The sequence below is a fragment of the Rhinatrema bivittatum genome, chromosome 9, assembly GCF_901001135.1.
Source record: "Rhinatrema bivittatum chromosome 9, aRhiBiv1.1, whole genome shotgun sequence".
Taxonomy (NCBI): domain Eukaryota; kingdom Metazoa; phylum Chordata; class Amphibia; order Gymnophiona; family Rhinatrematidae; genus Rhinatrema; species Rhinatrema bivittatum.
Genome location: NC_042623.1, coordinates 25,295,658 through 25,322,593, shown reverse-complemented (window position 1 = coordinate 25,322,593; position 26,936 = coordinate 25,295,658). Strand labels below are relative to the sequence as shown.

Genomic DNA, 26,936 nt, shown 5'->3' with positions numbered 1-26,936 from the left:
CTCTCAAATCCTGTGACCTAAAGTTCCTCACCTGTAAAATTATGCTCCTGGTGGCAATTACTTCTGCTCGCAGGGTTAGTGAAATCCAGGCCCTGGTTATGTACGCTCCCTACACGAAATTCTTTCATGATCGTGTGGTGCTGCGCATGCATCCAAAATTTCTGCCGAAGGTGGTGACTGCTTTCCACATCAACCAGTCAATCATTCTTCCCACGGCCTCATTCTCACCTGGGGGAACGTGCTCTCCATACCCTGGACTGCAAGTGGGTGCTCGCTTTCTACTTGGACTGTACAGCAAGTAATAGACAGTCTACCCAGCTCTTTGTGTCCTTCAACACCAACAGACTGGAAGCAGCAGTGGGGAAGCAGACCCTATCCAATTGGCTAGCGGATTGCATTGTCTTCTGCTACGAGCTGGCAGGGTGAAGGCTCGCTCTGCGCGGGCTATGGCGGTGTCAGTGGCCCATCTGCTTGTGGTCCCTGTCGCCAAAATCTGCAGGGCCGGGACCTGGAGCTGTCTCCACACATTTGCGGTTCACTACTGCCTCGACAGGGATAGTCGCCAGGACGGCACTTTTGGCCAGTCTGTCCTCCGTAATCTTTTCTAGTCCTGAACCCAACTGTTTTCATCATGCTCTCTGTGGGACCAGACCGCTCCTGTTTTCTCACAGTGCCACAGTTGTGTTGTGCCCGTTGGCACCTTTTTCGGCTACTGTGGGTCCCTCGGACCAAATGGGGCAGTCTGGAGCTCTGTAATCGCCCACATGCGAGGACTACCATCCTGCTTGTCCTAGGAGAAAGCACACTTGCTTACCTGTAACAGGCGTTCTCCTAGGACAGCAGGATGGTAGTCCTCAGGAATCCCGCCCGCCTCCCCACGACCTTGGGTTCACCTTCGGTTTCTTGCGTTATTTTTCTCGCTTGTATTTTTGCTATGTTACCTCGAGACGGAAGGGGGGCCTCGCTTGGCTGCGCGAATAGCAGCAGGCAGGCCGAGCAATCTGTTTTCTGTGCTGGGCTCCATCGTATGATGTCACCCACGCGTGAGGACTAACATCCTGCTGTCCTAGGAGAACACCTGTTACAGGTAAGCAACTGCGCTTTCTCATGATCCAGGGTGTCAAAGGCGGATGAAATATCTAAGACCACCAGTAGGTACTTCTTACCGCTGTCCAGACCCCCACCAAAAAGAATCCAATAAGGAAGTAATCGGTGTTTCTAAGAAATCATTCAGCTGTTGGAGATGAATAAATTCAAGTATCTTTGCCTGGAAATAAAGGGAGGAGATAGGTTTATAACTGGAAAGCACAGAATAGTCCAGACTCTGTTTTTTGTTTTTTTTTTTTGTTAAATTGGGTGGATAGTGGCTTTTATTAATATAGACAGACCTGACAATTGGGGAAAGGGTGGTCTCATCCCACTCCCTGTCTGCCAGGATTTTCTTAAGGGTGCAGCCGCAAGGTTTAGTTGTTTATTAGGATGTGCTTCTATCCCTGTATTTAATCCTCGGGGTGGTAGGCACAGAAATAGTGCGATTTTTCTTCTCTGGCTGTTTTTAACAGGGAAACAAATCAGTCTAAGCTGCTCACAAGAGGCCAGCTAGATACTGTGCATTATAAATACTTCCTTCCCTTCAGCCTTGCAGTTTCGTCTGAAAAGGGACCTGGGTGGTTTCCACAACATCTGGATCTCTTATGTTGGCCCACTTAAAGGTCTCACAGCTTACAAAGACCTCCAGGGTTAGTTTAGCTGCAAGAATTCTGAGCCCAGTAAGATTATTTCTATAGGCATGACATTGTACAAACCTACATTATAATTTATTTCTTAATTACCGCACAACAGATACCAGATCTGGCCAGAGCGGTTCACAAAGACAAAACACTATTTTAAAAATTACAGTCAATGAAACAATTCCTTGACCATAAAAATGACTCCCCCCTTCCCCCTCTTAAAACAAAACCGCACATAACTTATTCAGCGAGGAGACTGCCTTCTACCCACCCCGGACTTATTTCACTCAGAATTGGCAAGCGCTGAGACCCGTGCCTTGCCTTGCCCCAGTCTGCCCAGCCTAAGTCCACGTGTGTCCAGCCCTTGTCTCCTGTCCTGCCTTGCCTCATGTGGAAATCAGACTAGATGCCAGCTCTTGTGTAAATTAGGCAGGGTCTCTGTTGTTTTTTTTTTTTTTAACATCTTGTGTGAAAGACACTTTCAGCATCTGGATGCCCTTTGTGCTGTGGTGGAGAATTAAATCAGAACTATCTCCCTGCTTCTCATGTCATTACTTTTTATGTGTAGTAGAGGTGTTTTGAGGTAGAAGCAATTCAGCCTTCTCCATTTCTTCTCACTTTTCTTTGAGTCTGATGCCCCCTGATGTTGGAAAGGTGTAATAAGCTTAAAGAGGGCAACTTTAACCTATGAGTAAATTACTCAGCTGACAATGCTGCCCTCCCCCGGTTTAAAAGCATGTGCTGGCTTTCACAGTGCTTGTACATTTAGCCACTCTGAGGGGAGGCGTCCCCAGTGGCAGGAAAAGGGCAAAATAGGGGAACAATTTCAAATCAACACATGTTATGTTCCAGCAAATTTATTGCCTGCACAAATTGCCGGTGTGAAGTCCACAGGTAGTTTTGGCCTGCAGGATTTTGTAGGTGATTTTGAAAGGGAGAGTACCCACATAGTTTCCCTCTGAAACTTAGATACAAGGCTGTACTCGCAGGCTGTGCATTTACTTGGACTAGACTGGCTGGCAGATCTCCAGCCTCTTAGTCTGTGCAGTACATCACTTGACTCAAGGCAAAAATCATTTGGATGCTTTGTGAGGAATATTTTTGAATGTCAGTTTTCATAAAGCAAGAAAAAAAATGTTATACACTTGTGAATATTAAATTAATTTTCTTAGTAGTACTGCTTATCAACCAAGCAAGATCTGCTAGATTTGTTTTTCTTCCTTCGTACTTGTGTGACATAAGTGCATTCTTACAGACCAATATAGTACAGTGCACTTGGCCGAGCGCACCGTTTAGCATGCAATTGGATGCGTGTTTTCGACGTGGGTCTGTTACCCCCTTATACAGTTATACCCCTTATACAGTAAGGGGTTTAGCACATCGAAAACCCGTGGGTGACCCCTTCCTGAAAACTAATACTGCTCATCACATGTTAGAGAAGGTGGTAGCTCCAAGAGCATGGATTAAGTTGCAATAAAGTTACTTGTAGCTGTGTCATGAATGTAGGAAGCACTTTCCCATGGTTTAGAAAAATATGAAGCCATGGTAAAAAGACAAAAAAAAAAATTCCTCTTTGACCTACTCAACTTATCCTACTGTGTGTCTCAGTCACCTTTAATAGTTATCACTCTCCTTCCTCCCCGAATTGTTTTGTGGCTTAATAATGCCTTACTGACAGCTTTTATCTGTTTGTGCCTGAACAGTAGTCGCTGATGGAGGAACACGGGGTGACTCAGGCTGAGCACATGGCCACCATCGAGGCCCATGCAGTGGCTCAGCAAGTGCAACAGGTCCACGTGGCTACGTACACAGAGCACAGCATGCTGAGTGCGGATGAAGATTCTCCGTCATCCCCCGGGGACACTTCCTACGATGACTCGGACATCCTGAACTCCACAGCTACGGATGAAGTCACTGCTCACCTGGCTGCTGCAGGTAAGAGCCTGTCATTTCCCTCACTTGCTCACGGGGGAGAAAGGGAAATCTGAACCCTCTGTACTGTGCATATTATGAAAGTACATAGTGTCAGTGTTGCTTGCTTGCTTGCTCTAAGCACCATTTAATACCCAATCCTATGAGTTCAAGAACATGTGATGTGGATGTGGAAACGGGGTTTGATATTAGAGCAATCCAGCAATAGCTAAAACGCTGTAGCTAATATTAGACATGGTTACATATTTCAGACTTGTAGATAAGATTGACTGTACATCGGGATGTTTTCACACAGTGCAGAGAACATGCCAAGGCTGGTGGACTTGTCAAGTGATCAGTGACTACTGGAATAACGCGTGATGTTTCTTGAATGAGACACTGACACCATACGTTCCTGTGAGAACAAGGATCTGCATCATTCTGTCACATAAATACACCAGGGGCAATTTTTCACAAAGTATGCAAGATCTGTTGCACCCTCGCACCTTGTAGGCACCAAGTGTCTGCATATCTTTTACCCTCTTTAACTGAAGGCAGTGGGACAGGGGCAAAGCAGCATTTGCTCATTTCAAAATCAAATGTATGTGCGGCCCAAACCCCCATCCCCACCCTGGGATGCCTCTTTTTAATCCAGCTAGAAGCACAGTTTTTGTGACAGCCTGATACTTCACTTTCAATCCATATCCAGAGAAGCGCTCTGCTTCAACGGCAGGGGGAAATGAAGAAAAGTGGATTTATATTCAGATAACAACCAACAAGGACTGAATTGCACAGGCTGGGTAAACAAATAAGTGTGGGAGTAGCTTGCTTATGGTGGTGGTTACTACCCCTAACCAATTAAGCTAGATATTTCACTTAGAAGCAGTCAAGCACTGCTCTCTACATTAATGGCGGGGGTGGAAGGGAAATAGAACCAAAAGATTACATTAATGGCGGGGGTGGAAGGGAAATAGAACCAAAAGGTTACTAAAGGCCAAGAGTAACAGATAAGTATGAAAGAGGAAAAAAAGAAAAAAAAGTGTGGAAGCTTGCTGGGCAGACTGGAAGGGCCATTTGGTCGTCTTCTGCCATCATTTCTATGTTTCTTTGTTTCTATGTGCTTTGAGCTCCTCTGAGAGGGCAGTTTTCAACCGGGGTGGTCTGGCCTGGTAACTGTGACATTTTCACTAGCCTGCATTCAAGCAAGGACACTGGCACTTTATACACATGATCACATAGCTAATTTTTAAAAAAGTTTTTAGTGAAAGAATAGAAATTTCTATCCAATGCATACACAAAATTATCGAAAAACAATACAGACCAAAAGAAATGCTACACCAGCAGGACAATGTGGTGACAACTCTACATTTATTTACTTACTATGTATTTAGCTCATGCCTTTTCATTGGTAGCTCAAGGCGCATTATATGCAAGTGCAGTAAGTATTTTACGTAACAATGACATTTAAAACAATACATCTACCCGCAATTTATGTAAGCATAACCTGAAGCAGATGGAAAGTAATCAAATAACCGTGCAGTCATTAAATATTCCATGAAAAGAAACCCTATCTCCAAAAAAACCTCTCAGTCCTAAAGATAATACTAAATTCCAAGGCTTAAAAGCAAAAAAAGAGAAAAAAAAAGGGAAGAACTGAATCAGTAACCAGCCCAGAAACTGAGTTTTTAAAAGAAAAATATAGCTGGCCCAATGACACCGTGACCAGGATGATAATCCCTCCTTTGCAAAACTAAAAATTTTGCCCAAATGATATCACCCAAGTGAGATTTTACATAGCTGCAATGCTTTAAACTTTAAGCTTAATTGGCATCTCAGAGACATGGTGGAAGGAGGACAACCAATGGGACAGTGCTATACCGGGGTACAAACTATATCGCAGTGACAGGGAGGAGCACCCGGGAGGCGGTGTGGCACTTTATGTCCGGGATGGCATAGAGTCCAACAGGATAAACATCCTGCATGAGACTAAATGCACAATTGAATCTTTATAGGTAGAAATCCCTTATGTGTTGGGGAAGACTATAGTGATAGGAGTATACTACCATCCACCTGGTCAAGATGGTGAGACTGACAGTGAAATACTAAGAGAAATTAGGGAAGCTAACCAAATTGGTAGTGCGGTAATAATGGGAGACTTCAATTACCTCACTCTAGAACGTTATGAAATCCCAGTTTTTTCTTCAATGTGCAATATTTCAATATACAACGTTTCATATATATGACTTTATGTAAAGGATCGATGTAATAAAGCGATGTAATAAAGCGAAGATGCTTGTATGCCCATGGGTGTTATGACGGTCCTTTACATAAAGTCATATATATGAAACGTTGTATATTGAAATATTGCACATTGAAGAAAAATCTGGGATTTCATAATGTTCTAGAGTGAGATTTTGTATTCGTTGTGTAAAAAGATTAACTGTTTATTTTTTGGTGTGAGACTTCAATTACCCCAATATTGACTGGGTAAATGTATCATCGGTACATGCTAGAGAAATAATGTTCCTGGATGGAATAAATGACATTTTTATGGAGCAATTGGTTCAGGAACTGACAAGAGAGGGAGCAATTTTAGATCTAATTCTCAGTGGAGCACAGGATTTGGTGAGAGAGGTAACAGTGGGGCCGCTTGGCAGTAGTGATCATAATATGATCAAATTTGATTTAATGACTGCAAGGGGGACAGTAAGCAAATCCACAGCTCTCGTGCTAAACTTTCACAAGGGAAACTTTGATCAAATGAGAAAAATTGTTAGAAAAAAACTGAAAGGAGCAGCTACAAAGGTAAAAAGTGTGCAAGAGGCGTCATTGTTAAAAAAAAAAAAAAATAATACCATCCTAGAAGCACAGCCCAGATGTATTCCACACATTAAGAAAGGTGGAAAGAAGGTAAAACGATTACTGGCATGGTTAAAAGGGGAGGTGAAAGAAGATCTTCATTCAAAAATTGGAAAAAGGATCCAACAGAAGAAAATAGGATAATACATAAGCATTGGCAAGTTAAATGTAAGATAATGATAAAACAGGCTAAGAGAGAATTTGAAAAGAAGTTGGCCATAGAGGCAAAAAACTCACAGTAAAAACTTTTAAAAATATATCCGAAGCAGACAGCCTGTGAGGGAGTCAGTTGGACCGTTAGATGATCGAGGGGTTAAAGGGGCATTTAGAGAAGATAAAGCTATCGCGGAAAGATTAAATGATTTCTTTGCTTCAGTGTTTACTGAAGAGGATGTTGGGGAGGTACCCGTACTGGAGAAGGTTTTCATGGGTAATGATGCAGATGGACTGAACCAAATCACGGTGAACCTAGAAGATGTGGTAGGCCTGATTGACAAACTGAAGAGTAGTAAATCACCTGGACCGGATGGTATACATGCCAGAGTTCTGAAGGAATTAAAAAATGAAATTTCAGATATATTAGTAAAAATTTGTAACCTATCATTAAAATCATCCATTGAACCAGAAGACTGGAGGATAGCTAATGTAACCCCAATATTTAAAAAGGGCTCCAGGGGCGATCTGGAAACTACAGACCAGTTAGCCTGACTCCAGTGCCAGGAAAAATAGTGGAAAGTGTTCTAAACATCAAAATCACAGAACATATAGAAAGACATAGTTTAATGGAACAAAGTCAGCATGGCTTTACCCAGGGCAAGTCTTGCCTCACAAATCTGCTTCACTTTTTTGAAGGAGTTAATAAACATGTGGATAAAGGTGAACTGGTAGATGTAGTGTACTTGGATTTTCAGAAGGCGTTTGACAAAGTTCCTCATGAGAGGCTTCTAAGAAAAGTAAAAAGTCATGCAATAGGTGGCGATGTCCTTTCGTGGATTACAAACTGGCTAAAAGACAGGAAACAGAGAGTAGGATTAAATGGACAATTTTCTCAGTGGAAGGGAGTGAGCAGTAGAGTGCCTCAGGGATCTGTATTGGGACCCTTACTTTTCAATATATTTATAAATGATCTGGAAAGAAATACAAGTGAGGTAATCATATTTGCAGATGATACAAAATTGTTCAGAGTAGTTAAATCACAAGCAGATTGTGATAAATTGCAGGAAGACCTTGTTAGACTGGAAAATTGGGCATCTAAATGGCAGATGAAATTTAATGTGGATAAGTGCAAGGTGATGCATATAGGGAAAAATAACCCATGCTATAGTTACACAATGTTAGGTTCCATATTAGGTGCTATCACCCAAGAAAGAGATCTAGGCGTCATAATGGATAACACATTGAAATCGTCGGTTCAGTGTGCTGCGGCAGTCAAAAAGCAAACAATGTTAGGAATTATTAGGAAGGGAATGGTGAATAAAACGGAAAATGTTATAATGCCTCTGTATCGCTCCATGGTGAGACCGCACCTTGAATACTGTGTACAATTCTGGTCGGCGAATCTCAAAAAAGATATAATTGTGATGGAGAAGGTAAGAACATAAGAAAATGCCATACTGGGTCAGACCAAGGGTCCATCAAGCCCAGCATCCTGTTTCCAACAGTGGCCAATCCAGGCCATAAGAATCTGGCAAGTACCCAAAAACTAAGTCTATTCCATGTAACCATTGCTAGTAATAGCAGTGGCTATTCTCTAAGTGAACTTAATAGCAGGTAATGGACTTCTCCTCCAAGAACTTATCCAATCCTTTTTTAAACACAGCTATACTAATTGCACTAACCACATCCTCTGGCAACAAATTCCAGAGTTTAATTGTGCGTTGAGTAAAAAAGAACTTTCTCCGATTAGTTTTAAATGTGCCCCATGCTAACTTCATGGAGTGCCCCCTAGTCTTTCTACTATCCGAAAGAGTAAATAACCGATTCACATCTACCCGTTCTAGACCTCTCATGATTTTAAACACCTCTATCATATCCCCCCTCAGCCGTCTCTTCTCCAAGCTGAAAAGTCCTAACCTCTTTAGTCTTTCCTCATAGGGGAGCTGTTTCATTCCCCTTATCATTTTGATAGCCCTTCTCTGTACCTTCTCCATCGCAATACCCTCATGATTCATACGAACAATCATGTGGCCATGTTTTATGTGAATGACAGGGCAGATCGGGATCCTGAATCCTTTTTAGGGAGGCAGTTTGGATCTGGGAGTGGGCCCTCAACAACTCAATAACCTTGAGTGCCATGTACTTACCAGGAATAGTGAATATTTTGGCTGACCATCTCAGCAGAGTATTTTATCCCCACAAATGGTTACTCAACCCATCAGTAGCAGACCAAATCTTTCTATGGTAGGGTCGCCCTTGGATAGATCTTTTTGCCACAGAGCAAAATTGAAAAGTTCCTCAGTTCTACTCCGTTCTTCCAAGTCGACTCAGAAGGACACAGGCTGCCTTTCTAATGTCATGGTCATGAGGTCTCCTATATGCATTTCCTCCGATTCCTCTCATCTCAAGAACATTTCAGAAGGTGATCTAGGACAGAGCTTGCATGATTCTCATAGCATCTGGTTTGCTTATCTGGTACAGTACTCTGAAAGCGATCCACTAGATCTCGGTCAGCGTCCAGATCTCTTGACACAGGAAGGGGGTTCCTTTCTTCACCCTCTGTACTCCTCTCTACACCTGATGGCCTGGATTTTGAAATTGACATCTTGCAAGGCTTAACTCTTTCAGCAGATGTTCAACGAATTATCATAGCAGCGAGGAAGCCATCAACCAGGTGTAATTATTCTTTCAAATGGTGTCAAAATCAGGGCATTAGCCCCTTTTCCTCGACACCCAGAACAATCCTCAATTACTTGCTTCATCTCTCCAGGTCGGGCTTGGCAACATCATCAGTCAGAGCCCACCTAAGTGCTATAGCTGCTTATCATGAAAGGGGCAAACACGACTCCGTGACTTCCCACCCCTTAGGATCTTGATTCGTGAGAGGACTGTAATCTTCATCCTCCAGTCCGAAAACCTCTGGTGCCCTGGGATTTGAATGTGGTATTGTCAGCTCTTATGAAGACTCCCTTCGACCACTACAATCTGTGCATTTCAAGAATCTTACTTGGAAGGTGATTTTTCTCATAGCAATAACCTCAGCCTGAAGAGTAAGTGAAATTACAAGCCTAAATTCACTTCTCTTCCTAGTTGCAGTTTTATCATGACAAAGTAGTTCTTAGTACTCATTCCAGATTTCTACTTAAAGAAGTTTTAGTTTTTCACAACAATCAAGGCATATCACTACCTATCTTCTTTCCTATACCTCATAAGAACAAAAGGGAATCTGCTCTATTCTTTGGACTGCAAAAGAGCACTAGCTTACTATAAGCAAGGACTCTGCTTCATTGGCAATCCTCGTAATTATTCATTTCTTTCAACCCTAACTCATTGGGAGTAGCAGTTTCCAAAAGGACATCATCCAACTGGATCAAGGATTGTATTGAATTCGGTCATAATTCAGCACATGTGCCCTCAGTTTCTGCTCATCAGGTGTGACCCACAGCATCCTCCATTGCACATCTACGAAATGTACCCATAGAGGATATCTGTAGAGCTGCTAACTGGTCATCAGTCCACACCTTTACTGCACATTACTGCCTAGACCAGCTAACAGCCTCATATAGTGGGTTGGGACAAGCAGTCAGAACACCATGTCCACTGGGGAGTAAGGAAAAAAACCCCCCAAAACTCCCAAGTACCAATAAAAAGAACGAGGTCGTTCGCCTCTGTTCCATGCGGGTTATTTTGCTTTAAGCTTGGGGCTCCCAAACAGCATGGTTAATTCAGCCTGCTTATTGACAGAAAATGGCAAGTTTGCTTACCATAAATGGTGTTTTCTGTAGATAGCAGGATGAATTAGCCATGCATATCCTCCCTCCTCCCTGGACATGTTTTTCTACTTTTCTAATGAGAGTGCTACCTGCTAGCTTTATTAATAGCTGAAGAGACCGGTTACGCGCTACGTGCGGGAGATGCCGCGCAGGTGCAGTAAATCAAAACTTTGTCTTTGAAGAAGAGAATGTGCGAAAGAGCTTGCCGTCGGTGACGTCGCCCAAACAGCATGGCTAATTTATCCTACTATCTATGGGAAGCACCGGTTACGGTGAGCAAACTTGCCTTAATTAAAACATAGGTCAAACCAATTACAAATATTACAACAAGACAAATCATGTCAAAATAAAAGGCATTGAGTTAATAACTAAAAGAAGTTCTCATAAAAGAAGGAAATAGTCATATTGCTTGAAGCTTGCCATACACAACAGAGCATAGGTATGTTTTCAATTTTTTCCTGAACTCCTTTGGACTTGTTAGAAGCCTAAGTGAGTCTGGGATGTAATTCCAGAGGATAGGGCCTGCTATTGAAAAAGCACACTTGCTGGTTAAATGAAACCTCGCAGTTTTAATCGTTGGAACTTGTAAAAGGTTTTTGTCTATGGAGTGTAGATGATGTGATGGAACACAACCATACAGCAGAGGATTTATGAATTAAATTATGAAAGATTGTCAGAGTTTTGTATTGAATTTGTTGCTGTATGGGAAGCCAGTGCAATGTATTAAGAAAATAAGTAGATAAAGTATGTGCTTTCAAAGCATTGCTGATTTTCGCATGTGCTAAAACGTACATGTGTGTGTTGGAGGGTGAACATATGTGTATTTTATAACCTGAGCAGACCAGATTTGTGCAGGTTATAAAATACTGTAGTAGATCTCCACGTGCCAGTATACATGCGTATTATCGTGCCTCGCGGAGGTCTCCCTATGCTTAACACATGCATCCTTAAATTCCACCATCTCTTCAGGAAGGGAATTCTAGGCATCTGTCACTTTCTGTGAAAAAATATTTCTTGATGTTCCTGAGTCTTCTCCCTCAGAGTTCTGCCTCATGACCTCTAATTCTTCAATTTCTCTTCCTCTGAGTTAATGTCAAGATATGTCTGCAAGGGCTTCCAAATTGCTCAAAAGTCTGCCTTTATATCCCTTGTTCACATTTTGCCAAGGTCAGATGAATTTCTGATGCTTTACCCATCATTGGATGAGAGGAGGCATGGGAAGTTTCCAGTTGTTTACACGATCCATAAATCTGACTTGAACCTCACGAAAGCATCCATTGGACACATGTTCACATCAGTCTTGTAGTTTTTTTTAATTGTACTTCAAAATCTTTCACATGACCCCCCCCTCCAAAAAAAACCCCCAAAAAACTGTCAAGGTGACATTTTCACAAATCTAGGGAATACTTCTGCTGCTTTGATTGTGTTTCCTTATAAATAGACGTGTTGTGCTACAAGCATACAGATTTCTGAGTATCCTGGAGAGGGCACCAGAGCTGCAAAAATTAAATGGCAGTCTCATGTCTAGCAAAGTAATTGCTGAAACATAGCGGAATTATTTGTAAATGATTTCAGAATAGGATAATGATGGCTTTCTGGCCAGAAAATGCAGATGTTTTTTTATTAGATGTCTGAAAGCAGCCGGTATCGTCTCCCGTAATTCACAGGCTGCCAAAGAGTTTTACTGGCACATGCTGCTCATGATTCTTTCATAAGGGACACTCTGAATTTGATCTCAGCAAGCTCTTCTAGTTATTGCTCCTATTTATTTATTTCTGCATTTATCAAGTGCAATACAAAACATTGTGGTCTACATAGATCGCAGATGGGTAACAAATATAAATAGAAGTAGCAGCTGAAATACCAAGTGGTGGATTAAGAAATAGCGAGCTTGGAAAAAAAAAAGTCTTTAACCAGGATTTAAATATAAAAGCATGGGGACCCGTGGAAACAGGAGCGTGCTCGTTCCATGCATGGGGGGTACAAGATCAGAGAAGGCCCAAAACCAAGAAGCAACCTTCTTGAGGCACACAGGAAAGAGTTTGATGAGATTACTTGAGGTATTCAAAGGGGAAACAGAGAGAGAAAGATGAGACAGAGAGCAGAATAACATTGCAAGCTAAACTCTGAGGATCTTGAATTGACAGCAGAATTTAATGTGAAGTCAATTAATGCAACTGAAGATAGTGGAGAAGCACACACAACTGGGCTGCAGATTTGTGAAGAACCTAAGGAAGGCCAACTAGTGAGCTATTACAGTAATCGAGCTTAGGAGTAAAAAGCTTACAGGAGTAAGTGGTGAGCATTCAAAGTTAGGTGTGGATTTTGAATATGTTGCATAATTGATAGTTAAACGAGCAACTACGTTTAGCAGAGTTGAAGATTATGCCCAGGTTCCTTCTAAGTAAGAAAGATGAAGGGAATAAAGCCAATGGAAGTAAATCCAAGATGTGTGGGAGAAGAGCAAGGATTTACTGGGAAATAGATTACATCCATCTTAGTTGCAGCGGGACAGTGAGAGCAATAGAGAATATTATAGAGATGAGGCTGGAAGTCTGTGAACAGGCAGAAGAGCCAGAGAGAGATTTAAAAAAAAAAAATTGTATTTTATTTTTTATTATTAAATCGCTGCCCTAGTACCAATGCTCAGATGGTGTTCCTGTAGCTTGCTGGTGTCCCCACCCCCTAATATATATATAGCCAAAGGCCACACATGAGGGCAGGTTGCTGCTAAAAGGGCAGTCCTAAAGGGGTCACCCTTTGGGGCGCTCCTTTGGGAGCCCTGGGAGTTTTGCTGTTAAGTAATTGATGGGGTTATTGTTATGTATTTTTATGTAGTGGGAGTATCCTACTTTATTGTTATTTTTGGTTTGGATATTGTACATTTTATATGATGTTTTCAATTGGGAGAGTAGTTTATATGCAGTTTTGGGTTGGAGACTTTGATATGTAGTATTTAGATTGTACGGGAGATAATTACTTTTTTCCCCAATGAGAGAAGGAGTAGAATTTGGGTTCCTCTTGAGGGATTAGTATGTTTATTGTACTTTTGCAGGATTGTACTCTTATCAATATATGAACTGCTTTGGGTCTTTTTTTTTTTTTTTTTTTTTGAGAGGCAGTTTACAAATATGAAATAAAATGAAACATCATGAACAATACAGGTTTTTTCCTCAGAAGTATCATTTTGAAGGAGACCTTCACATCTTTTTTCATAGGCTGATTACATATGCAAAAAACAGAGGGGCCAATATTGAAACACTATTTAGCCGGATAAGTGGCAGCCACTGAATATCTGGATATGTTTATCGGCTGCCACTTAGCAGGATAAGTATTTATCCGGCTAAGAAAATAGCCAGATATCTTGGGGTGGATGACGTGGGGCAACTTATCGGGTTATCTTAACTGGATAAATGCCTGTATTCAGGATTATCCAGTTACGTTAACGTTATCCAGATATTACTTATCTGTTTAACTAGAACTTATCCAGTTATTTTCAGCAGCGTTACTGTGCTGCCAAATATCCCTTCCAAGTTATCTGGATAAGTTATATCCGGATAACTTAAATAACCAGATATCTTTTGAATATTGGGCTCAGAATTCCTTGGCCAAGTGGCAATGCTGACACATGGGTTCAGCTTCTGGACCCCTTTCTCTTGTTGTTCAGGTCAGCAGAGGTTAAGCATGCTGGAAAGGCATTGCTCGTAGCCCCCATGGAAGCTATTTCAGCCATTGCTACAACAGCTACACCTACCGACTAGTTTAAAGTTGCAGTGTACCTGGTTTTGGAGTAAGCTGTGGTCGTGATTCTCCGCCAGAGGACTGTTGCTGTGATGGCTGAGAAACAGAGGGAAGAGAGTGGGACCTCGACGGCTGCAAATGAAAGCCCATGGTGCCTCAGCCTTTGATCCACCTGCATAAGTGAAAACCAACCCCTTACCCCTCCCCAAAAGCTGCGAGACCTGGTTAGAATGTTAAATGCATTCATGATAACGTGGTAGATGATGATAGAAAAAAACCAGCTGACCCATTCTGTCTACCTAGTTATTCCTGTCATTTAGATCTTTGTTGTCCATCTTTATTTTTATACATTGCTGTTGGTATGTAATCTCTTAAAAAAAAAAAATAAAAAATACTGCCCTTAAACCACTAGTGCCAAACTGGCCCGGCTGGCTGATTTGGCTTATTCATATAGTTCAAAAGTAAGTTCAATAAAGAGGTTTTTTTTTTTTTTTTTAATTAAATGGCAATATAGAATACAGTTGTACCTCTGAAAACATGTGAGATACATTGTCATGAGAGAAGAAGTAGTGCCCAGGAAGAAGAATTAAAACTCCCCTTGAGGTGTATTTGAAGAGCCACTTAAAGGAGTACCACTAACAAAGCCACGCAACTCCCCACAGCTCATCCCTTCCCTCTCTAACAGGTCGATACAGTTATGCCGCGTTAGAAAGAGTGCGGCAGTGCCGGGCGCACCCTCGTTCCCCGCACGCACAGTTCTCTTCACATACCGCTCGATACTCTATTCAAATTGCTTGCAAATGCCATGGCAAACATAATTATTGTGTGAAGTGCACAGTATGGGTGTTCCCAGTAAAGCTTGGTCTCTTCTGCTCAATTTCTGTGTCATCGCATCCATCTCCATAGCCTCTCATGCCACTCATTTGGACAAGTTTTTATAGGAAAAAGATATTTTAATCCCGTCTCATATATGGGGTCAGGAAGGTTTTATTTTTTGTTTTTAATGCTCAGAACTGGCCACATATTGAAACTGTTTTGTTTTTTTCTCCCCTTGGATTACCATGTAGGGAGAGCTGTTAAGCAATATCTGTTTCATGCAGCAAATATCTTTTTCATGTTTCTGACATTTCTACCTCAGCTGCTGTCCTCGTACAGTGGTACAGTTCATATAGCGAGGTTTTTTTTTAAAGTGGCTTGCTATTGGGAACTTCTAGTGCACTGAATGACGGTGTTATAAATGCAAGCCATACATGAATAAATTCTTGGTTGCAGGTCCGGTTGGAATGGCAGCGGCTGCAGCTGTGGCAACAGGAAAGAAGCGAAAGCGACCTCATGTCTTTGAATCCAACCCATCAATCCGCAAGAGGCAGCAGACGCGCTTGTTACGGTGAGGACTTCTGTTGGAGTAATCACGGGAGTGGTCCGGTGCTTAGCACACGAGCTACCCTTCGGAAGAAATGAGGTCGACACCCGACTTCTTGCACTGACTGCGTGTCCATGTGCAAGTTATTGCATCTTCCAGCACCTCAGTTCTAATCCCCGCTCTTACTGCCGACTTATGTACCAATGCTTGCGTTTTAGTCCATACTGCGGTTGCCTGAAAGCAATTGATTTGGATCAAGTGTCAGGAACCACTGGTGTTGTGGAGTAGAACAGTACAGTCGCCACTATGTCTTGTTTCTCATGAAGGTTGCTGTTATTGCTAGTGCAGGTTCCACAGATAGGCGAGAACAACTAATACTGAATGCCAGCAAAAACAGAAACCCTTTTTTGACCACACAGTTTTGGTTATGTGCCAGGTAATATCTATATACATGTTTTGTGTTCACAGTGGAAAATTCTGTGCACACAAACAGCACACATCCTTTGGATGATCTGGGACTGGGACCTTCACAGAGACAAAATTTGCAGCCTGTGCGCTGAGGAAGAACTCAGTCTTGATCTTGTAGCGACACCTGCTGGCCAGACTGAGAAAATGGCCTTGCACAAGATCCATACGGGCTGCATCTGCACTCAGCCACTGGAGGGGGCTTTGCATGGTTGTGGGTTCAGGGTGAGAGACTAAGGGGGTTTAAATTGACCAAGAATGATACGTATGTGGCACTGCTGCATTGCTCTCTCCTGTTCCCCCTTCCCCTTGCTCCTTCCCTGTTCCATGAAACAGCGAGTACTGTAGCTGCACAGTGAATCAGAATGGAGACAGATAATGACGGTAAAAAAATATTATAAACTCAACAAGACCTAAAGAGATTGATTGATTGTATCTGCTTTGTTTGGATCGTGCATGTGAAATGGTACTGACCGTACAGTGATATTGTGGGTTGAAGCTTGCCTGATGTTACTTATCCTTTTGTTCCCTTCCTGTTTCTCTCTTGAAGGAAGCTCCGGGCCACGTTAGACGAATACACCACCAGAGTTGGGCAGCAGGCGATCGTTCTGTGCATCTCTCCTTCTAAGCCCAATCCTATCTTTAAAGTTTTTGGTGCTGCACCGTTGGAGAATGTGGTGAGGACATGGGATAAAAGACCGGCCACTGTTCATCTTTTTTTTTTTTTTACTTACTTTCTATTTTTTTGTCTTTAAAATATCCCTATTCCCTGCCAGGATTCCTCTCCTTCCCTTTAAAACAGAATAGAAAGCAAAGCTCTGGAGCCCCCCTGCACAATTTTTGTTTTGTCTTCCTCCAAAACCTGTGCCGTGTTGAACTGCCGCTTTAAGATATCTGTAGTTCACCTCTAAGCTGCCTCCATGAGGGAACACAGCCAGCAGGTAAAGGACAGAAAAATCCCCCAGCTCTCTGGGGAGAAACAGGGCTGTCACTGAGGGCAACTGCAGATTGCCATGCAAGGTATCTTTTTATTGCATCAGAGTCTGTGGAGAGCATACATGTGTCCCATTGTTCTTTCTTCCCTGATGGGAGAAACTTCTTGCACCGAGCCGACACCATGCGGCTTGTTTCAGTAGTCGCCCTCTGCTGATGCCATTCCCCTCACCGATTTCACTCCCATGAAAGAGTAGTAATTGCTGCTTCGTGGGAGCCAGACTGTAAATATGTACCGAGGACTGATGAGGTGCATTCTTGATTTTTTCCCGTGCTTTGAAATAAGCTTGCGGTAACTCCTCTTGCTCAGTTTGGGTTTGATAAAAGCTAACCTTTGTCATAGAAGAGCACATGGAAGGAAGCACGGCAACAATGGGAAATCAATCCATGTGCTCTCTCTCTCTCTGGAAATAGCAGTTGACTGCAAAAGAGCATATGATGTCATGAGACTCCTCATGCCTCTGAGGTGGCAGCAGGAAGGGTATCCAAATACCTTGACCACTCGGGGCACTTGTAGTTTCATTGCCAGCCCACATCCCCTCCAGATCTCAAGCTGTAATTGAAGAATATTTTATTGACTGTTACTGCTTTCCCTCCCCTGCTTATGAGTGGATGCATGGGCAGCAATTGTAATGCTTCACTTAGTTTTTGTGACATGGGCCAGTGCATTCGGGCATCCCAAAGATGCTGTTTAAATCTGGTGCTCTAGTACATGGTGGGACTTGGGAGGAGAGAGAATTAGAGCAGGGGTATTGCTGGTAATTCCAGGGCGGGCGGCAGTGCTTAGTACATAGGGGTCATTTCCAAGAACGCTGGTAAATAGGGTTATTTTTACTCTGCTCTTCGGTTACGCTATAAATAGCCTTTCCGCCTTTATGTAACTGTGCTCCATTCTCACCCCAGTCTGTACCATCAAGTTTTTCATAAAATAGGCAATTTTTTAATTAAAGTTTTTATTTAATGCCAAATCAGCAACAAACAGTTGCACAAGCCATAAAGAGCAAATAAGTAATACAACATATTCCATTGCAATCAAATGGAAATCATACACTTTTTTTTTTCATTTTACCTTCCCTCCCTCTTCCTCCCTCCATCCTTCCTGCCCTCCCTTCTCTACCCAAGTAATAATACACGCCAAACACAAGGAATCCTATTGCTAGAGTATCTTTTCGTAATGCCATTAGGTATTGCATACGGCACACGTTCCAGAAACATGTAAGCAGAGAGGGCATAATCTGTGCGTCCCCGCTCTTCAGAATAATGCTGTTTCACATTTTGCTGCAGTTAGAAGTTGCCTAATTAACTTTCTGCTGTTAACCGGGAGAAAGAAGAGAACACGCATTTTTGAATCCCAAGGAAGATTAACTTTATTTCTCTCAGCAACGAGGGCTTGAACCCTTTCCCGGCATGCCATGATACCTACATTCCCACGGTTCCACCAAACTTCGTCACTGGCTGGAGAATAAATTCGGTGCAAGCTCTCTGAAGCTCTGAATACCATCAGAAGGTAGACCCTGTAACCATTTTCAGGTTCATTAGCAGAGAGAGATGATCTCACTGTACTGTTCATAATAATATCCCATTCCTCCTTAGGAGTGCAAGAGTTCAATTCCCTTTCCCATAAAAGTTCATGTTTCAATTTGCCACCTATGGTTATAGTAAGAAATAAGTCCTCTGGAAATCCTTGTGTTTTTTGTTTTGGTTTTTTTTTTTTTTTTGCTACATAGACTCTCAAAGCCACTCCTTCATTTAGGCATATTCAGCTTCATTTCTATTTTGATTCAGAAAATGGCAGATTTTCAAGTAGCCCAGCCAGTCAGTGACCGCAAAAATCAGGCAATAGTTAACATTGATTCAGCTACAGAGCTGGCCTGTTCATAGTATTTCAGTAGTATCACTTTGAAGCACCCACCTTATTTCTCTGCCTAATGGTGTTACTTGGAGTTTCATCATCTTTCTTTTATTTCATGCAGCTTTAGGTTGATATCTTGAACGGACAGGGAGGGAGCAGAGGTGCAGTATTTTTATCTCCCAGCTGTGACCTTGTTTGCTCGTTCAGCCCTAGAGCCTCCGTTACCTAGCAGGCTCCCTCTCTGGCAGCTCTCTGCCTTGTTTACCTGCGCCTCCTTTATTCCCCACAGGTGCGCAAGTACAAGAGCATGATCCTGGAAGACCTGGAGTCTGCGCTGGCAGAGCATGCACCCGCGCCACAAGAGGTTAATTCTGAGCTGCCACCCCTAACCATCGATGGAATTCCAGTCTCTGTAGACAAGATGACCCAGGTGAGCAAGGACTGGAAACTGTTCACGTTTATACGTCAGGCCTAATCCTTTCACGCTGCTGGCACTCCTAGTCTCTCTTCAGTACGCAGAGCAAGATCTTGTATGATCATCTAGGCCAACAAACATATAAGCATGGCTCCTTTCCTTTCTAGTTTTTTTTTAGAGTGTAATTTGTCATCTGACTAGTATGGAGAACATATATTTTGCCTTTGTGGGGTCTCTGTTTTGTCCCATTATAAAACTGTTTATTGAATTGCGCCTCTCTGATTGCTGTGTGACTTTTGTGCAACGTTTCTTTGTTCTGTTACTATCTTCAGTTACCACACAGTGCAGGTGTGAATGACTCATGAAGATCAGGCTTTTTACCATCATCTGGTAGTGAGCAGCAAGGTCCCTCCCTGTCCTGAGCAGGCCAAGCTCCCCATGGGACTTGGAGAATGCTGTTTTTTAAGTGCTAAATTGCAGCAGATAATCTTGGATTCTACAGAATTCTCAACAAGAGTTCTGCAATTCTTAACAGCAAAAGCTAGCCAGAAGTCAGATTGGGTTCCTTCTCAAGCACGGGACCACTGACCACATTATAACCATGTAGATACTGGTTAAAAAGCACTACTCGTTCCCCTTCACACCACCCTTGTAATGTAATCTGTGAATCACTTGGATATTTGGGCAACACCATCCTTTGCCTTGACCTGATGAAGGGAGTGTAGTTCTCGAAAGTGAGCCAAGAAATGTATTGTTAGTCCAATAAAAAGGTATCGTCTTCTATTAGTTTTTTGTTAACCTTTATTTCCAGAAGATATTCCTCAAGAGAGAGCATCCACAATGAGGCAGCTGGAAAATATCTCTATTTTCTTTGCAAAGCTTTTGATCCATATACCCAAGGGTTTTGTATAATTTTTAATTTGCAAAAAAACCAAGTAAACAGTGTTCAAACCACAGATTTAATTTTGGAACAAATTGCATCAGACGGGAACTGTAGGCTGAACATGTCCTCAATAGGAGGGAAGTGTTCATCCTTGCAAAAATGCTGTCAGAGTGGGATGGATGTGGGTTATGCTTCTTGCCTGTTAAGATACTTGTAACATCACATATGCACATACTGTGTCACTGTGGTCAGGAAAGCTGTCCCTAGTAATGAAGTGTTACTTACACAGGCCCTTGACAAGTTGCTGTAAAGAAAAAGCCTCAGACAGGAAGTTTGTGTAATGATAATGTTCTGTTAGTAATATTTCTCAGCTCTTTTGTGCAAATGCTGTGAAGAGCTCATTTAGTTGTCCTCAGTAGACAGGGCATGTATACAGTAGATATATTGTGCCAATGCCGTGAAGAGCTCATTCAGTTGTCCTCGGTAGACAGGGCATGTATACAGTAGATATATTGTGCCAATGCCGTGAAGAGCTCATTCAGTTGTCCTCGGTAGACAGGGCATGTATACAGTAGATATATTGTGCCAATGCCGTGAAGAGCTCATTCAGTTGTCCTCGGTAGACAGGGCATGTATACAGTAGATATATTGTGCCAGTGCCGTGAAGAGCTCATTCAGTTGTCCTCGGTAGACAGGGCATGTATACAGTAGATATATTGTGCCAATGCCGTGAAGAGCTCATTCAGTTGTCCTCGGTAGACAGGGCATGTATACAGTAGATATATTGTGCCAATGCCGTGAAGACCTCATTCAGTTGTCCTCGGTAGACAGGGCATGTATACAGTAGATATATTGTGCCAATGCCGTGAAGAGCTCATTTAGTTGTCCTCGGTAGACAGGGCATGTATACAGTAGATATATTGTGCCAATGCCGTGAAGACCTCATTCAGTTGTCCTCGGTAGACAGGGCATGTATACAGTAGATTATATTGGTCATTTCCTAATGGCTCTCATGGTTTCTCAGTAGACAGGTTCCTCATACACAGGAACACTGTCCAGGCCCAGAAGGTTTGCCTGGTGGTTCATACTCGGGCTAGAAGTAGTTGAGACTTTTGAAAGTCTCTTCTATTTAACCAATCCTGCAGATACAAATCTTTGCTAAATCTGAATGCTCGTGCTGCTTTTGTTCCTTAGCAAACTGTCCTTGTTACTACCCTGGAAAGTGCAAAGCATGAATACATTATGAATAGCTGAGGAGTGACCTCTGGGGAAGAGAATGTTAAAAGTAACAAGGGGCTGCTGTCTTTGGTGTGTCTTGCAGTATGTGATCTGATCTTGTTAATTATTAAAATAGTTTGCTTGAGCCGAGTCAATGTCCCAGCACTGAGCAAGCTTATTGATGTGCTGGAGACTGGGAGTCCGCCCCTGCTGGCTGATGAGCAGGGAGTAAGAATGCTTTTTATTTTATGTAGCTTTTAGCTCTTTGTCTCTTTTTTGATCAATGAGAAACAGAGACCCTTGTCTGCTGATAACACTGATAACTTTTGATATTTGTAGCTCACAAGCTGGATCCCAACATTGGGTAGCATGGCTGAGACTTTCTCAGGGCCGTTGGGGAGCGCTGTATGGGTAGTGCAGACTTTGTGCATTTCTCCTACGGTGTTGTGACCCTCCAGACGTCAGACACACACCACATGGGAGTGCATTGCCCTAAGCAGTGAGTGTCAGCCTATCCAGCCTGCAGGATGGCGGCGTGTGCACACTTTTTTCAGGCCTCTGTGTGCAGTACAATGCATGCCTTACTTGGAAGTTCTAAAAAGCATTTTTTTTTTGTTGTAGCAATCTTAATCATCTCTGTTTTTTCATTAGCCTTATCAACTTATTTTGACATTTTGAGTCTTTTCCTTTAAAAAAAAAAAAAAAAAAAAAGTTTCTCACCATTTGTTTATGCAGAACACTGTTTCTTCTTTGAGTCTGCTTCTTTTCTTTATTATTACTCTATTTTATTTTTTCCTTTTTTAAATTTCTGCTCTCTGTCTTCCTCACTCTTTCTTTCACATCCTTCAAGTCTTGTGCATTTGGCTTTAGTCACTGTCATTTGCAGTATCTTCAGTTCTCCCTCTCCTGAGACTTCTTCGTTCCAGCCTCCTCCCTATCCATCTGCTTTTAACCTCTTCCTTTCCTTTCTCTGCTCCCTCTCTGCCTGCACTGCCCTAATGACACAAGTATCTAAGAAGTGCCAGGGTTCATAGGTTATTAGGTTTGCCTTATTTACTGATCCGTAATCTGCATATAAGCGGACTATAAATGCTTTGAATAAGAACATAAGATATGCAATACTAGATCAGACCAAGGGTCCATCAAGCCCAGGATCCTTTTTCCAACAGTGGCCAATCCAGGTCAAAAGTACCTGGCAGGATCCCAAAAGAAAGATTCCAGGCTGCTCATCCCAGGGATAAGCAGTGGATTTCCCCAAATTCACCTTAATAATGCTTTATGGAGTTTTCCTTCAGGAACTTGCCAAACCTTTTTAAATGCAGCTACACTAACAGCTTTCATCACATCCTCTGGCAACGAATTTCAGAGCTTAATTATTCATTGAGTAAAAAAATATTTTCTATTATTAGTTTTAAATGTGCAACTTAGTAACTTCATTGTGTGTCCCCTAGTCTTTGTACATTTTGAGAGTAAACAACAGATTCATGTTTATTCGTTCTATGCCACTCATTATTTTATAGACCTCTATCATATCTCCCTCAACTGTCTCTTCTCCAAGCTGAAGAGTCCTAACCTCTTTAGCCTTTCCTCATAGGGGAATCATTTCATCCCCTTTATTATTTTGGCTGCCCTTCTCTGTACCTTTTCTAATTCTGCTATATCTTTCCTGAGATGTGGTGACCAGAACTGCACACAATACTCAAGATGAGGTCGTACCATGGAGTGATACAGAGGCATTATGAGATTCTCTGTTTTATTCTCCATTCCTTTCCTAATAATCCCTAGCATCCTATTTGGTTTCTTGGCTGCTGCTACACACTGAGCAGAACATTTTAACGTATTTTCAATAATGATGCCTAGATCCTTTTCCTGAGTGGTAATTCCTAATGTAGAACCTTACATTGTGCAGCTATAATTTGGGTTACGCTTCCCTAAGTTTATCACTTTGCACTTGTCCATATTAAATTTCATTTGCCATTTACATTCCTAGTCTCCCAGTTTTGCAGGGTCCTCTTGCAGTTTTTCACAATCCTCTTGTAATTTAACATCTTTGAATAATTTTGTGTCATCTACAAATTTGATCACCTCACTCGTTCCTATTGCCAGGTTTTTTTATAAATATGTTAAAAAGCAGTGGGCCCAGAACAGATCCCTGGGGCACTCCACTATTCACCTTTCTCCATTGAGAAAATTTACCATTTAGCCCTACTCTCTGTTTTCTATCTTTTAACCAGTTCGCAGTCCACAATAAGACACTGCCCCCTATCCCATGACTTTATAATTTCCCAAGAAGTCTCTCATGAGGGGCTTTGTCAAATGCTTTCTTTATCCATGTTTGTCTAAGCCATGAACAAAATGTAGCAGAAAGTTCCCTTGGCTAAATCCTGGTGTCTTGTCCCATTAAACTATGCCTATTTATATGTTAATTTCTACCATTTTGCCTGGCACAGATGACACTCGCTGATCTGTAGTTTCCTGGATCACCCTAGATCCCTTTTTAAAAATTGGTGTTGTTTTGGAAACCCTCCAGTCTTCAGGTGCGCAATTTCATTTTTCTATTCTTTCAGTATTCTGCAGTGTATACCATCTGGTCCTAGTGATTTTGCTACTCTTTAGTTGGTCAGTTTGCCCTAGTACATTTTCCATGTTCACTGAGATTTGTTTCAGTTCCTCTGAATCATCACCTTTGAATATTATTTCTGGCATGGGTATCTCTCTTACATCTTCCTCAGCAAAGACTGAAGCAAAAAAATTAATTTAGTCTCTCTGCTATGGCCTTGTCATCCCTAAGTGCTCCTTTTACCCCTTGATCATCTAATGGTCCAACTGCCTCCCTCACAGGCTTTTGACTTTACTTCGAATGTACCTAAAAAAGTTTTTATTATGAGTTTTTGCTTCCATGGCAGGCTTCTTTTCAAATTCTCTCTTTACCTTCCTTATCAGTGCATTGCATCTAACTTGCCAGTGCTTCTGCTGTTTCCTGTCTTCTTCTTTCGGATTCCTTTTCCATTTCGTGAAAGATGTTCTTTTAGATGATATAGCCTCTCTCACCTCACCTTCTAACCATGCCAGTAGTTAGACTTCCTTCCGCCGTTTCTAATGCATGGAATGCATCTGGTTTGAGCTTCCAAGATGATGTTATTAAACAAAGTCCATGCTTGATGTAAATTTTTAATCTTCGCAATTGCTCCTTTCAGTTTTTTCCTAACCATTTTCCTCATTTTATCATTGTCACCCTTTTGAAAAATAAATGCTGTCACAGAAGATTTTGTTAGCGACCTCTCTCTAGTTATTAAGTCAAATTTGATCATGTTCTGATCACTGTTGCCTCTCGCACCAAATCCTGTGTTCCACCAAGGACTAGGTCTAAAATAGTTTCCCTCTTGTTGGTTTTTGCTCCATGAAGCAGTCATTTATTTCATCTAGGAACTTTACTCCTCTAGTGTGTCCTGATGTGACATTTCAGTTGTGCTGATGTGCTGCTAATTTTATTAGCTTCCCTAATTTTGTTTAGCATTTCATCGCCCGTTTGTTCATTCTGGCCAGGCGGACGGCAATACAAACCCACTGCTATTTTATTCCCTCATTCACCTGGAATTTCTATCCATAAAGATTTAACATTGCATTTTGTTTCCTGCAGAACATTTATTCTGTTTGACTCAATGCCCTCTTTAATATATATATAGTGCTATCCCTCCACCAATTTGATCCATTCTATCATTTCAATATAATTTTACTCTGGTATCACAATGTCCCATTGGTTATCCTCCTCCCCCAAGGTCTCTGAGTTGCCAGTTATATCTACCTCTTCATTCAGTGCTATACACTCTCACTCTCTCATCTTATTTTTTTAGACTTCCAGGGTTTGTATACAGGCATTTCAAAGTATGCTTTTTTGTTTGTATTAACAGCCTGCTTATTAGTTGACAGGAGTAATTTGAAATTTTTCTGCTCTGTTTGCACTTTACTTAAAGGCACCTGGTCCATTTAGCATTTACTGAAACCTTACAGGGATGTTCCTGCTTAATGCGGAAGTACCGGGGAGACTCAGTATGTGTAGATGTTTGTGTTTATGCGTATTCCAAAAGTATATGTGTTAGACGTTTTGTTTTAAAAATGTTGTCATCATTGTTGGGATTTCATTGCTCGAAAAACTACAAGGGCGATAAGTCCAACAGGCAGCAGTCAATGAAATAATACCAATAGGAAGGACAAGTAGTTCACTAATGTCCTTTAACGTTCAAAGCAAACAATCTTTAATTATATACGGGCAAGTAGGTCAGCATCACAGAAAATTACACATAATAATACAAAATGTTATTTTCTGTGATGCTGACCTACTTGCCCGTATATAATTAAAGTTAAGACCGGACGCATTTAGTAGGTCCGTTGTAACACACGACGGATGTATTGAATTATAAAATAATAATATAAATATATAATTAAATATAAATAAATAATATTATTAACATTAATACTTAAAATAAATGATAATATAAATTATAATTAAGTAGTTGTAAATACCCAAGCGGGCGCCTTTGGAGAGAGGTAACACCCACTCACATAAGCTCTCACCAGACACCCATTCACACTCACACACACACCAGCTCTCACCGCCAAACCTCTTCTTCCTTCGCTGCAGGGTTGGGCCTCAGTTCCGCCATGGCTTTACTTCGGCGGGTCTCCTCTTCGCCGCTACGGGGATGAGCTCCAGTGGCGGCCTTGCTTCATCAGGGTTCGACACTGCCATTCCTCCCACTCCACCCCCGGGCTATGCGATGCCTGCCTCACCGGCCAATCAAAGGCTTCCTCCCTTCTTCCTACTCCCACTGGCAGGGAGGAGGCTTCCGATTGGCCTGGGCGGGGGCAGGCAGAATGAAGTGGCTTCCCATTGGCCAGTGGGGCAGGAAGAAAGGAGGTTTCCCATTGGCCTGCGGGGGCTGGAAAAAGGGAGAAGGGAAGATTTTTATATATGAATAAATGTAGATTGTTGTACATGAAAAAATAAGATATCCCCTGAAAATAAGCCCCAATGCGTCTTTTGGAGCAAAACTTAATATAAGACCCAGTCTTATTTTTGGGGAAATACGGTATTAGTAAAGCACACGGGTACTTTTTATACTGTTGCCTTTAGACAATTTTGAAAGAGAAACCCCCACGTATTTTCCCTTTGAAAATTTCCTAGCGGTACAAGTACTTTGCCTCTGTGGCTGGTTTCTGAAGGAGAAAATACATGTGCACAATTGAAAATTAAATTCTGCATCCATAGTTTTCTCCCCAACAACAAACATGCTCCTGAGAATGTCTCTATTAACAGCAGCTAAATATCGCTTGGGGCAGTTTTCAAGCCTAGAGAACTGGGTGTCTTAACTCCCTGGTTTGGTGCCCAAATCCCTTTGAAAAATGCTCTGTACATTATTAGGTGGCATAAACCTCCCACGTATTTTCCCCTGCTTTTAAATGTGAATTCAGCTTGGATTGAGAAATTAGGGGGTGCTTCCTGGAATTCTTGCAGAGTTATATTTCTAGTTTTAAGTTCTGTTTTGAAATGACACCCCTCACTCCAACACATGATCC

General features: G+C 41.9%; 1 protein-coding gene across 6 annotated transcripts in view; it reads left to right on the top strand.

Annotated features, from left to right (window-relative positions):
- NRF1 (nuclear respiratory factor 1) overlaps positions 1-26,936 on the top strand; it is a 336,328-nt gene that overhangs the window by 52,083 nt on the left and 257,309 nt on the right. For all 6 annotated transcript variants that reach the window (XM_029615700.1, XM_029615701.1, XM_029615698.1 and 3 more), the window contains exons 2-5: positions 3,434-3,665; positions 15,443-15,557; positions 16,549-16,675; positions 19,133-19,273. In XM_029615700.1, coding sequence (XP_029471560.1) covers positions 3,443-3,665; positions 15,443-15,557; positions 16,549-16,675; positions 19,133-19,273 — 606 coding nt within the window. In that variant the 5' untranslated portion in view covers positions 3,434-3,442. The remainder of the gene's footprint in view (positions 1-3,433; positions 3,666-15,442; positions 15,558-16,548; positions 16,676-19,132; positions 19,274-26,936) is intronic.